The 14,263-nt window shown below is 33.6% G+C and overlaps 1 protein-coding gene across 8 annotated transcripts in view; it reads right to left on the reverse strand.

Moving 5' to 3' along the window:
- Positions 1–14,263, reverse strand: part of METTL25 (methyltransferase like 25) — a 348,849-nt gene that overhangs the window by 290,120 nt on the left and 44,466 nt on the right. For all 8 annotated transcript variants that reach the window (XR_004324859.1, XR_004324858.1, XM_032493828.1 and 5 more), the window contains exons 8-12: positions 13,254–13,327; positions 11,396–11,489; positions 3,455–3,529; positions 2,821–2,892; positions 1,209–1,317 (exon numbers count right to left, since the gene is read on the reverse strand). Coding sequence is in view for 6 of the 8 variants with exons in the window: in XM_032493828.1 (XP_032349719.1) it covers positions 1,225–1,317; positions 2,821–2,892; positions 3,455–3,529; positions 11,396–11,489; positions 13,254–13,327 (408 nt within the window). In the remaining 2 variants the exon portion in view is untranslated. The remainder of the gene's footprint in view (positions 1–1,208; positions 1,318–2,820; positions 2,893–3,454; positions 3,530–11,395; positions 11,490–13,253; positions 13,328–14,263) is intronic.

Here is a 14,263-nt window from a genome sequence, read left to right on the forward strand (position 1 = left end):
AAAAATCCATAACTTAGAAATATATACTAAAGTATATGAAATATGTGAAATAACAAACTGCCTGAGACTTGCTTTAGAATTCTCTGGGGAAGATGGGTGTGGTGGCAAGGGTGTGTGTGTGCGCCTGCTTGTGTATGCACAGATGAAACAACACGGGTAAATGCTGATCATTAGTGAAGTTGGTGATGTGTACGTGGGGATTCATTATATTCTATGCTCCATTTCTGGACAAGTCTGAAAATTTCAGAATAAAAAGCTTTGTACTAGCTCTTCAAAGCAGCTGATCATTCACTTGTATACTGGCTGCAAACTCAGTATCACAACCTAAAGCAAAGAACTATTCTCATCTGTGGATAGACTCTGAAATTTAAGAAAGAGTTACTTTTTCTTCTGGAAGAATTTTACACAGTCTCTGAGCATCAAGGAAGCTTTTTTCCCAGCTGTCCATCTCTTCCATGTGTATTAGAAACCTCAAGTTTTTTAATAATGAAAGGAACATTTACCACACTGGGCAGAGGCTGGCCTTGTCTTATTCACTCTTGCTTTTCTTAGACTGGCCTTTTAAAGAACAAAAAGCAATTCCAGTAAGTGCCAACCCATCCTTCATTTTAGTAAGATAAATAGCCTCAAGAATCTTTAAAGTGAATATCTCACCTTCAAGGTGCATATTCCTTTAAGGACATGGAATATTTCCTCGCGTTAATTTAGACTAAAAGGCAGTATAAAATATGCTTTATATTAGGCCCTTTTTATGTCTATCCTGGCTCCTGGGCATTTATTTAAGCGTGAATTTTTCCCTCTGATAACATGGTAAATCCTTCCAAAAGGTGGAAGAAAATGTAAATGATCTTCAGACCCAACTGGTTCTACTATACATACACCTATACCTTTTATCTGTTTTTAAGTCAGTAAAACAGTTAGCAAATATCATGGGTCTCAGATATTGAACAGGAAGCAAGACGCAGATTACCATGGATGTACTAACTTAGGAATGTAGGTCAGTCCTTTTACAATATTTTCATGAGTTCTTATTTCATTAATATATGCTTTGACAATGGAAAAATGGATTAAGGCATTCTGTTGTTAGCTGTTATTTTATCGTCTATTTAAAATACTTAGAAATGTTTTTCAAATACTTATGTAACATGGCATTAATGTTTAAAAAAGCAAAATTAGCAATAGGTTCCACAAACAGATACATCTATTACCTTGCTTCAACTGAAATCACTGCTGCTTCTTCAGCGCAATAATAGCATAACACCTGGGAGATTTCACAGGATCAAACAACTTCACAAGCGCAGACCATGCAATATCATCCTGCAAAGAGATAACTGATTTAAATAGACAACTATTTGTTGAGGGTAAAAACGAAAGATGTCAGACCATATACTGGAATACAAAAACCATGTAAAAACACAAATTATATAAAAAAAATTTTTTTCTGTTGAATAAAATTAACATTTAGAATTTCACCTTTGGGAATTTAAGCTGAAGAAATAAAGACTTACATGGAGAGTGAACCACAAGGCCACTCTTTGCTGCAACTGTGAAAAATGGAAAGTGGCTAGTAACAACTGGGTATTACTTAAGTAAATTATTGTATGATGAAATGTTATTCAGCTTCTGTAGTACATTTAATGAGTTGGAAAAATTCTATATAAAACAAATAAATTAGATGCAACACTGCACCTAATTAAAGTAGAAATAAATGCTCAAACATATACATGCAACATACATACATTAGAAGCGCTAGAAAACACAACTAATAGCTAATGCTGAAGGGTGAGATTATCATTACTTTTAGTTTTCTTTTTTCATATTCTTCATTCAAATTTTCTAACATAAATGTTACTTTTATAATAGTAAAATGCTATTTAAACTATTAAGAAAATTAAAAATTATATGATCTCTATCACTTCATTATCAATCTTTTAATCTTGGTGCACACCATTTTGCCTATTTTACTGAGGTCACTGGCAATTGTTTTGAAAAGGGAAATGAGGAGTAAAATAGGCCTGATTCTGTCAACCACCAACTTGGGAACCAAAACTTTCCAGTGATTTTGAGTTAGTAGCTTAGGAAAGTACATCAGTATCTAAATATTTAAAAATTGCCTTTCTCCACAAAAACACCATTTATTAAAAATCCACTTGTTTCAAGTAGCCTGTTGAAAAGAAGCTCCCCATATGATAAAACAGAATTATTAAAATAAAGAGTTTATAGTGGAAACATAAAGCTGAATCCACAAATGCACTTTTTTTAAACAGTTCAAAAACTTTATTTTGACCACAGCTTAGAGTAGAATCTGAAAAACTCATTTTCCCCAAAGATAATCAAAAGTCCAATTTTTTTGGTCATTCAACATAGATGTAACAAATAAGACTGCAAAAAAAGAAGCAATTTTCATTGATCAGAAAGAAATTTCTATACTGCAGAGTGCATATGTCCCAAAATTCAAAAGTGAATTAAAAGGTAATTTTTACAAAATAAAATATATGAATGACAACTTTTATGTATGGCCTTATTAATTTTAGCTATACAATATGTCACAAATGATGGTTTGAGTTCAGTACCTACTATACAGTAATTACCATACAATTAAAAGAATGTAAACTTTATTATAGCAGCTTTGCTGAAAACATCTGTTGTACATATGTTTTTGTTTCAAGAGATGGAAAGAATGTTTAAACTTGGAAAATATAATGAGAAAAATTACCTTACTAGTTCTACGTGAAATTAAGTTATCCTAGTTATAAGTGGATCCATATTACTGGATCTAATAAAGATATTTGTGATGCATTTAAAATTAACATAATTTACCTGCTCTTTCAGGTAGCAAAGTCGATCCAGAAGAATCAATGTCTCTATACAAGGAGCAAGAACAACTTTCAACTAAAAGAAAGAATAAAATAGGATGGTGGTACTTCAAAACAAACAAAAATACTAGCATAACACTTATGTTTAAGAAAATGTACCTACAGAAACTTGAGTAAGGTCAAATCTCCAATACCCAATGTACATCTTCAGAAAATGAATACTTCAGAGATCAAAAGTTGTTCTTTAATAGTAATAGGAAACTAATGTCCTTTGAGTGACTTTGGGGTAGACTCCAAAAGCAATCATACATATGTGATAGAAAGCTTTTAAAGGGGTACTAAGAATGAAATTCATTAAAAGGAATGCTTGTGAATTAACTGAGACCAATATGTGTTCAAAGAACTCTAAAACTTATTTCCGTAAATTTATAATAACACTTTAAGAGAAATCTACCATGTGTTCTCTTTATTACATTATTGACACCTAATATAGTTCTGAAATAGGAAATGATCCAAAACGGTTTTTCTACATTGAGAGAAAAACAACATAGATTGGTTGGTCCTGTTATAAAATTTAATAGGATCCTATTCAAGTCTAGCAACATATTTAGTTTAATATGTTTAATTCTGAGATTTACCATATTAAAAGCCTCCAGCTCATTCATTCTAGGCTTATACTTCTCGTAGTAGTCCATTATAGTTTTTTCTGGCAGCTTTAAGATAAAACAACAATAATAAATAAACTTATTTAACAACAGTGAAAAAATCTTTCTTTATCAAACATACTCTAAAGTAAAATAAACATAATAATTTAAAACAATCTTAGGTGTCTGAAGAGCTCTAAGGATATTCAGGAAGGAGTCAATATAACTAAATTCTTTCATTTAAATTTTCTGCATCTATATAGATTACTCAGCATATCATAAATAAAATCACCAATAACATTCTATTAATTTTGTTTGATTTCAACAAGAGGTGATGAAATATTTACTTTTTCACTTGTTTCTTTGTTTGGGGTACATAGTAGGAGCTCAATAAACATCTTGAGTAAAATTAAAGTTTAAAACAATAAATCTAAAACTATATATCCTAGAGAATAATTCAAAGGCAACAGGAACACAATAAGGACACATAGTCATAGTTAATTTCCTCTAACATCCACTTAAATCCATCAACAAGCACCGCTTTTTTTTTTTTTTTCTCTAAAACACAATACCCATAATACGCTGAACTCTTGTGGTTAGAAGGCCACTTTCTAGATCACTTACATGATTCTGTTCCCACCAGTTGAGATTTATTCTTACTGAGTTGATCGTATTTGCTCCTCAGGACATGCTACTTTAGAGAACTATATTCTGCTGGTTTTGTCAGTGATCTATATATAACCCTGGGCAATTTCTCCTGGCATCTTTCTGCATCCCTCGTTTCCTTCACTGTACTTCATAATACACATGGTTTGAGATTTAACATGCATTCTGATTTTGTCAAAGAAGGAGTTTGTGTTTCTGTTTTTCATTCTATTTGTTGCTTTAGTGTGACTTTGAAGAAAAAAAGGTGAGAAAGTCATCTTCACTTTCCTATTTGAAAAAATGGAAGTCCTTTTCTTCACTTTGAACCAAAGCTGGATACTGTAGACTACTCATTATAGGTACGTTTGATGAAAAGTTAAGGTAGTTTACTCAAATGGTAAAACTATATACAAAGCTGTGTACAAAACCAAAACAAAACAAATGGCCTTGTTCTTATACCAAAAGTTCAGTGGATAAAATTATATTAATATGTTTCTAAGTGAAAAACTCAGTATTTAAGGTATGATTTCATGCTTTAATCAACATTTTCAATCAAATGCTCAACTACCAGTCTCATAAGATTACATGAGAGATTCTATGGAAATTTTATGAAGACACGATCTTACTTAATTTCAACATCACTCTGTAACACATATATTCATGGTCTCATTTTATAGATGACATTATTGAGTGTCAAATCCAGTAAAAGCCTAGAAAGGGCAAACACCTGATGAAGGCATCAGAACTGAGGTGCTACTGGGGTAGAACATACTTAGGCAATGACAAACAGGCAAAATTACAAACTGAAGTACGCACTGAATAGCAGCTGGGAGTATAAGTCATGAATTCCATTGCTCCCTGCTGCCCATCTCCTAGACTGCAGAAAAAGGGATTAATATTAGTTACTCTGTGTAATTGGGCCCTAGCTCAGTGGGCTATGGTTTAGGTTCAGGGAGACACCCAGTTCTAAAGAGAACCTGGGTAAGACACAGTATATGAACAGTCATGTTAAGGTGCTTTAGATTTCATTCCCCCTACTTTCCTTACAATTGTTTTGACTGATTTTAACTCCAGTATAGCCTATGTGTTAGACAGTATATGTCCTACAACTCAACACATTTCAAATGCTTGACCAACTTCATCCTGTCTGCAAGTTTCAAGAGTCACAGTTCAGGGGATAAGCATTTCTTTAACGCTTCAGTGAGATTCATCATTCCTTGAATTTCTTCTGCCTTTATTTCAAACCTCAATTTTCCAATCTGTTTGAGAAGTGCATTTATTTTATCTGGTGGCAAGTGCAGATTTTTCTCTTTAGTCTTCCTTGTTGGCCTATTTGACGACTGCTAGTTCTAGAAAAACGCTGAACAAGCATTCTTCTTGTGCTCAATGTCTGTTATTAAGTTATACAAATATGATAAAAAGGAGCATGGAATCTAGAGTAAGACAGACTGCACTGGAATCCTCCCTCCCCAATTTCCCAGACTTTGGCTTTAAGAAATCTACTTATTCGACTTCTTTACCTATAAGTTGAGGATAACAGTACTCATTTCATAAAGTCATCCTTAGTATTCAGTGAGTTAATATAATCAAAAATTTTAGCACAATGTTTGCCACAAAGCAAAGTTAAATAAATATTAGCTTTTCTCATATTATTTTTAAAAATAAACATCTCAGAACAGTTTTAGATTTACAGAAATTTTGAAGATAATAGTTTAGATATTCCCTACAGCCAGTTTCTCTTATAATAGTTATCTGTTATAGTGAATCAATCCTGATATACTAGTATTAGTCAAAGTCTACATTTCATTCAGCTCTCCATAGTTTTTATCCAATGTCCTTTTTCAGCTCCAGGATCCCATCCAGGATACCACATTGCATTTAGTCCTATTGGTTGTGACAGTTTCTCAGACTTGCCCTGTTGTTGATGGTCTTGGCGGTTTTGAGGGGTACTGGTCAGGCATTTAGTAGAATGTTCCTTCACTAGTGTTTCCCAGATGTTTTCCTCATCATTAGACTCGGGCTATGGGTTTTGAGAGGAAGATTACAAAAGCACAGTGCCATGCTCCTCATGAGATAGGGTTTGTCAGGTTTCTTCACTGTAAATTTCCTCTTTTTCCCCCTTTCCACACTACACGCTTTGGAAGAAAGTCACGATGTGCAGCCCACACTTGACTGGGGAGTTATACTCCATCATCTTGAGGGTGCAGTATCTAAACAGAATATTTGGAATTCTTTTTCATGAAAGATTTGTCTCTTCTCCTCTGTTTATTTATTAAAATTGTCTTTTTATAGATCTATATAAGGGGGTCCAGATAAGGAAGGGTGGACCACACTTCGTGGGGAATGCGTTGGATAAATGGATGAAAGACACACAGTTGTTCAGAGATCCTCCTCACATCCTACCTGATCATAAGATAGGTTAGCAATTGATCATATTTTCACCACTAGATGTTGGGACTGAGGCTGTTATACACCCTTTGGCTAGAACTCAAGGTAGGGGGATGTGATGCCAAATTGTGAGTGCAAGGGAAAAATTCTTGAAGGAAATTAAAAGTGCTACTCCAGTGAACACACAAATGATACAAAAATGAAACAGCCCTATTGCCGATATGGAGAAGATTTTAGTGGTCTGTATAGAAGATCAAACCAGCCACAAAATTCCCTTAAGTCAAAGCCTAATCCAAATCAGGGATCTAACTTTCTTCAATTCTACGAAGTTTGAGAGAGGTGAAGAAGCTGCAGAAGAGAAGTCTGAATCTAGCAGAGGTGGGTTCATGAGGTTTAGGGAAAGAAACAATTGCTATAATATAAAAGTGCAAGGTGAACAGCAAGTGCTGACATACAATCTACAGCAAGTTCTCCAGAAGATCTAGTTAAGATCATTAATGAAGGAGGCTCCACTTAAACAACAGACTTTCAACGTACACCAAAATGCCTTATAATGGAAAAAGATGCCATTTAGGACTTTCATAACTAGAGAGGAGAAGTCAATGCCTGGCTTCAAAGCTTCAAAAGATAGGCTAATTTTCTCATCAGTTAGCGGCTAATACAGCTCATGACTTTAGGTTGAAGCCAGCCTCATTTACCATTCCCCAAATCCTAGGGCCCTCAAGAATTACACTAAATCTGCTCTGCCTGTGCTCTACAAATGGAACAACAAAGCCTGGATGACAGCATATCTGTTTACAACATGGTTTACTGAGTATTTTAAGCCCACTGTTAAGACCTATGGCTCAGAAAAAAAAAGATTCTTTTTGAAGTATTATTGCTCATTGACAATGCACCTGGTCACTCAAGCGCTCAGGAGATATACAACAAGATTTGTGTTGTTTTCATGCTGCTAATACAACACCCATTCTGCAGCCCATGGGACAAGCAGCAATTTCGACTTTTAGGTCTTATTATTAAAAAAAAATATATAAAGCTATAGTTGCCATAGATAGTAATTCTCTGATGGATCTGGGCAAAGTAAACTGAGAACATTCTTGAAAAGATTTACTATTCTAGATGTCATTAAGAATGTTCATGATTCATGGGAAGAGGTCAAAATAACCTTAACAAGAGTTTGGAAGAAGCTGATTCCAGGCCTCACAGATACTTTGAGGGGTTCAAGACTTCAGTAGAGGAAGTAACTGCAGACGTGGTGGAAATAGCAAGAAAACTAGAACAAGAAGCGGAGTATAAAGATGTGACGCAATTGCTGCGATCTCATGATAAAAGCTTTCACAGATGTGGAGCTGCTTCTTATGGATGAGCAAAGAAAGTGATTTCTTGAGATCTACTCCTGGTGAAGATGCTGTGAAGACTCTTGAAATGAAAACAAAGGATTTAGAATATTACATAAATTCCATTGATGGAGCAGCAGTATGGTTTGACAGGATTGACTCCGATTTTGAAAGTTCTGTGGGTGAAATCTTCACAGGCAGAGTGAGTCACTCCTTTCCCTATGCCTCTATTGTACTTTATATATGTGTCTACTGTTGTAAGTTCATGTTACAATTACTTTTCTTCTTTTTTCATGGGTTATGTCTTAATTATCTTTGTAGCTTCAGAGTTTACTGCTATTGGCACACGGGAGATACTTCAGATTAAATATTTGCTGATAACTAAACGCTTTTACTCTCAAAGGTCTTGCTTTTGCTGGCCTGTTTTGGAGAAATATCTAAGGATTTTTTTGGAATTATCCTTTATCAACTTTCACTAAGGTTCTAATTTAGTGATTTTCAACTTTACCCATCCAACAGCACCCCCTTTCCATCAAATCACCAGTTTTATTGTTTTTATTTCATTTATAATAGCTTAAATAAACTTTTTCATTCATTTGAATAAATGCTGCAGGCCATGAAGAAAACATGAAATTTTAAAGACAATTTTGGAGGTTTTCTGAAATTTGGTGAGATACCAAAGTTTGGGACAGAAGGTAAAGGTTGAAAATGACAAATGCTCAAAGACAGTGACTTTCAGCTGGGGGTGATTTTGCCCCCTTCCCTGTCAGGGCATTTTTGACAATGTCTGGAGACTTTTAAAATATGATAAAATGTAATTTTTAAATGTAATTAAATGCAATCATTTTGATTGTTCACTAGGGTGCTACTGCTGACACCTAGTGGGTAGAGGCCAAGGATGCGGCTAACATCCTACAACGCACAGGACGGCCCCCACAACAATTAGCTAAATGCTAGTGCTGAGTTTGAGAAATTCTGCTCTAAGAGGAAATGTCCAATGCTGTCCTTCACAACTGACTACAGGAATTACGGACTAATATTTTAAGCTGTGTCTGAGCCACATATATCTAGCACACACAGTTCTTGTCTCCTTTGGAATGATGACTTGTCTGGGAATGTTCTTGGGTTTTCCACATGTTTAACAGGATTTCTTGTGACTAAGAATGTGTCAGGGCATGTTTGGAGATGTTCTAGGCACTTCACTTGCTTGCATAGTTTTGAATGTGAAGAGATGTACTTTAAGAGATCAGAAATACATCAATGTGTACACCACACTTTCAATTATATATAAAAGTTTGTTAATAAATGATTATGAGTTTAGTCAAAGATCTTTTAAATATTTTGGTATATTTAATATTTTAAATTTAAGTGGTTTTGATACTTTTTAATAATTAGAATTTCGTGAAAATTAATTCCATTTTATAAATAAAACTATTCATAGATCTCTTTTTACTGTGCTTGTGGTCAAAACTTTCATTTTAGCCCTGCTACTTCGTGATATGGGAGAAAAGTAATAGGATTCTGTTATTAGATCAGAAGTATGTCTGTGGTTTTAATAACTTATCCTATTTCCGGCCACTCTGGCCTGACAGACACAACTCTCTAAATTCCTCTCACTTAACATTAAAATAAACAAAAAAACCCAAACCATGTACTCACCTATCTGCTTCCTCTCGCCCCACTACCTCTTAAATGCCTTATTATGTCCTATACCTTCCTCCCTTGCCAGCTTGGGCTTCTTGTTCCTTTTCCTCATCTATTTTATTTGACATATGTTTTTAATGAGTGTAAATAGTATTAAGAGAAAAATCAGTGGGGCACTGTTATTGCCCTTACTAGCTAGTAAAAGTAGCTTAAAAATCATTTAAGACTGATTTTTCATGGTGATACTTATCTATATTAGCCTTTTTTCCTTTTGTTTTTAATTTCACATTTCCATGTAGTGGTGGTTAACATTTGAGGTTCTGATGAAAGCTGAGTCTGTGTTCAAGTTCCAGCTCTACCAGCTGCATGCTCTCTGACCCTGGGAAAATGACTTGCCTTTTTCTGAGCCCCTCTTTCTAGATCATTACACTAGGAATAACGATAGTATTTACCACAGGTGTTTTTGTGAAGAGTAAATGAGATAATGTTATGATGTTCTTAGCATAAGAACTATATCACATAGTAAGTGCTTAGTAAATATTAGCTATTATTAATATTTGAATCAGTAATATAATAAGCATATTAAGAAACATTTATTATGATTATTATTAGAAACAAACCTGGAAAAAGAAAGCCAGCAGGAAAAATAAGTAACATTCTTTCTGGATTTTTACTATTTGGTTTTTGGCAAAGGATAATATATTATTAGTTTTTGGCAAAGGATGAACACATCATTAGTTTAAGTAAAAACTTAGCTCTCTAATTGTAAAAATTATGCTTAGGTTTGTGATCTTGATATTAAATGTAAGACACAGAATTGAGACACAAAATAAATATATGTACTCATTAAGACTAATTGGCAAGGAAAACAAATCTGATTAAAAATATTTTTAAAAGACAAATAAAATAACTAGGATAACAGTGTCTATTTGTATTTATTTATGCAAGACTAGAAGGATCTTCGTTTTGGTGACTAAATAAAAATATTTACAGGAGTCATATCAATTGCATTATTATAAGTAGTACATATACAAATATCAGAATAATAAAAACTAGCATATTTAGTTAGCACTTACTGTGTACAAACATTGTTTTTAGAATTTTATGTATATTACCTCATTTAATCGTTCTTAAATCATATGAATTAGGAATGCTTTTTAATAGCCATTTTATAGGGGAAGAAACTGATTAGTACCAGTCTAATTGCTTTAAGTAATAAAACAACTGGGGACTAAATGGGTAATTGGTACAATATAACTTAAGCATATCTGTGTAACTTTTCTCTTTCAAGAAATATATTTCATTCCTTTAACCACCTATTTTATTCTTTATTTCAATTTATAATCAATTCAAAATACCAAAGTGATCTAGGTTCAACTTAATATTTTAGCTAACAACTCATCTGAATCATGTCGAGAGTTGCTTTTCTTCTGTGTTAGAATATTTATTACCACTAGTCCATCAGTTTACCTTTTTGTCTTCAACAACATGTTCTCAATTATTAGCTTGGGCCTCCTATTATGTTATCACTTCCCAGGATTTTCCCATTCAAAGGCTTTTTGAATTGAAGATTTTTCATTTTAATTAGTTATACAATCTTTAAATAAATGCAGTTTAAAACCTTATCTCCTGTTCTACTTAAAATTCCCATTTGTTCTGTTATCTTGTTTTTTCAAGTCTATTGTGACTTAAGAATTGGCACAATTTTTACCTGAAAAACCTAAAATAGGAATCACTCTGGAGGTAAATGACAGCAAACCATCCATACTGACAGGAAAGGTGAATTGGAATAAAGGTGACTGAAGTTCGGTTTCACAAATAAGAGAAAAGTGCAAGGCAAATAATTTTTGTATTATCTCAATTCAAAATCCCACAGAAGTCTTCTTGTTTCTTATAAAGCAATGGGTAATCATATACCAACCTTGGACTCATCTAATCCAAGCTTCTTTAGAGACTTTTTGACATAATCCAGAAAGGAAGAGGATTTGGCGTAAATTTTACCAACATGCCGATCACTGAAAAACAAAATTGAATCACTTTTTAGTTTTTCCAATTTAAATTATAGATCATTTAAAATTCAATCATAAAATGTTTTTAAATACCTTCTATGTACATGACACAAGCTCCACATGTGAGAAAAATGTAGTAATATTTTTGTGAACAGTTTTAACTTATATATTATAAAAATATTCAAGATCTGCTTTTGAGAATTCCTTTAACATACAATAGTGGAAGACAATACTATGAGAGAGAAGTTGTAAACTTATAATATTAAAAAAGCTGCATTTTTAAAGGGAACTCTAGGTCTTTCAAAAGTTTCCACTGTGCTACAAAACACATTTTAATTTTACTGAAAGAAAGAGGAAATGTAAAGAGACAGCAGCTGAGTATAAAACACTAGATAATGTCAAGATATGCCAAAGGGATGAGTAAGAAGAAAAACACTTCAAAAAGGCAGATGAGTGTTCAGAGTAGGAAAAAGAAACTTAAGAGAAATGCAGCTTAATGGAAGACAATGAGGAAGAGAGTTTGGGAAAAAAACAATGATCAACATGGTCAAATGTGGCTGAAAGGTCAATGAGGCTCTGGAATGAAGTAAGTTTTATCATAAATAATATCTACTGAGTAATACAGGCAGACAAGAATGTGGAGGGTTGGAGAGATCTGAAAAGAAAGGTTCAGAGAAGACTGTATGTAGATGATTTTAAATGGTCATTAAGAGAACAACAAACATATTAATGAAAAGATTCCAGGTCTTAAAGGAATACTTGAGGGGATATGAATTTGCACAATTTTGTGACTTTTTTCCAGCAAGGTTACCATCTTGGGGTGACCTCAGAAAAGGAAGATAGTTTTTGGGAAACTATGAGAAATTCACTTTAAGACATTGTGAAGATTAATATATAAATATATTAGTATCTAAAGAGAATGCAGACTGGGATACAAATTTGGGAGTTATCTACATAGAAATGACAACTGAAACCACCTCTATATACAGAGATATTTGTATGTCATAATTTCTTTCATTAAAAAATGGATTATTTTTTCTTACAAAGAAATTATACCTTATCTGAAAATAGCTCCTATCTCTGTTAAGTGTGGATTCGTTTTTGAGAATTTGAAAATTGCCCTATTTTAATTTGAAGAGTAATCCTATTACAACCAAATGGCTATCAGAATCCTAAAATTACAATCAGTAAGAAGACATTCATGAAACTTGAAGGGATTTTCAATGGATGATTGAGTACAGGAGCTGCTGAACCAATATTATGAAAAATTCTGCCACCCCTTGCCTCTCTGTATAAGAAGTCACTATCTGGGTAAAACAGAAACAAAACAAAACATATGCAGGGCTACTATTCCACCAGTAGAGACATGAATGGCCACAATGGCTGTTTAGGATTGATACCTGATCTAATTAGCTAAGTGGTTATGAAATATTTTAAATATAACTCCTGCTTATATTAAAATATTATATTCACTGAGTTACTTATATATATATATTTCAGTACTTCTCAAATTCTAAAGTACATTTTATATATATCACTTTATCATCACAATAACCTTTCAGGACAAAAGGGAATCATTAGAGCCTTCACTTTAATAACGATTAACCTAAGGTACAGTTGCTGCATATTTCTTTGTTATTTCCTGATGATGCTCAAATTCAAAGCTGCTTCTACCAGTAACAGTGACCCTGAACAAAGTCACCTGAAAACTAAAAGACTTTTCACTTACAATGCAGGATTGTTATTCTTATTGAAATAAAATTCTTATACCATTTGGTGATGCCGTAGCAGTCTTTAATGATATCCTGCAGGACAGCACGATAGAAAAGGGACTCAGTAGGCAGCTGAAAAAAAACGTAGAGATACGTGAGCACAAGAAGCAAACAAAAACAGAAATCAGATCAATCCCTGAGAGTCAAGACCATAAGTGAATGTTACAATGCTGACTTTGTTGCTAAACACAGGAGATAATTTTATAATTTTTCTAAATTAAAATGTACTGAGGCTAATTCTCATTGAGAAAGTAATTCTGCAAGAAAATAGAAGAAACTAGAAAAAAAGTAGTAGTGAATGAGGAAGAAAAGGCATAATTAAAGAAAAATTAGCTAATGTCCCAAATGCAGATAAAACATAAAAACATAGAAATAAATTTTCACAACTAGCCAAGTCGGCTCTATACATGAGAACAGATAGGTAGGATATGTGCAAACAAGAAGAGAATGTGGGTCTGCCCTAATGGTGATGGATTAGAGACAGTATTACCTGGGATTCACACCAGAGAGAAAAGGTACTACCCCAAGTAAGGACATACTGAAAAGATGTCTGAGGCCTAACACAGCATTGCCTACTACAGAGTTGAAAAGAAGGGCTTTGGAGAGGACATGAGCTCAGAGACTGAAGTCTAGGCAAGGCTCCACTTCCTGGGAAAAAAAGAGGTGGGAAATGTCCATGAAGGTGCAGAAGTTTTTGAAAGGAAAGAAGGAATGGCTGAAGAGAAGGACTCTAATGAAGCATAATAGTTTCAAAGAAGTAGAAGGTGAAAAAAGGACTATACAGAAAAGAGAGCTTCATTGTAGCAAATACAACTCCTTGACTTGAAATAAAATCTCTGACTTCTAAATTTTCGTTTCGTGAAGATGTCTCCAAAACATTTCATTCAGAATTTCCCCTCTCGGGATATATTTTTCATTTGACTTTTTTTTATCTTAAGTAATTCTTTTCCATAATATCCCAAATCTCTATTTTACCATCTGTCCCCCACGTCCCCCGAAATCCTATCA

This window comes from Camelus ferus, chromosome 12 (genome assembly GCF_009834535.1).
Source record: "Camelus ferus isolate YT-003-E chromosome 12, BCGSAC_Cfer_1.0, whole genome shotgun sequence".
Classification (NCBI taxonomy): Eukaryota; Metazoa; Chordata; class Mammalia; order Artiodactyla; family Camelidae; genus Camelus; species Camelus ferus.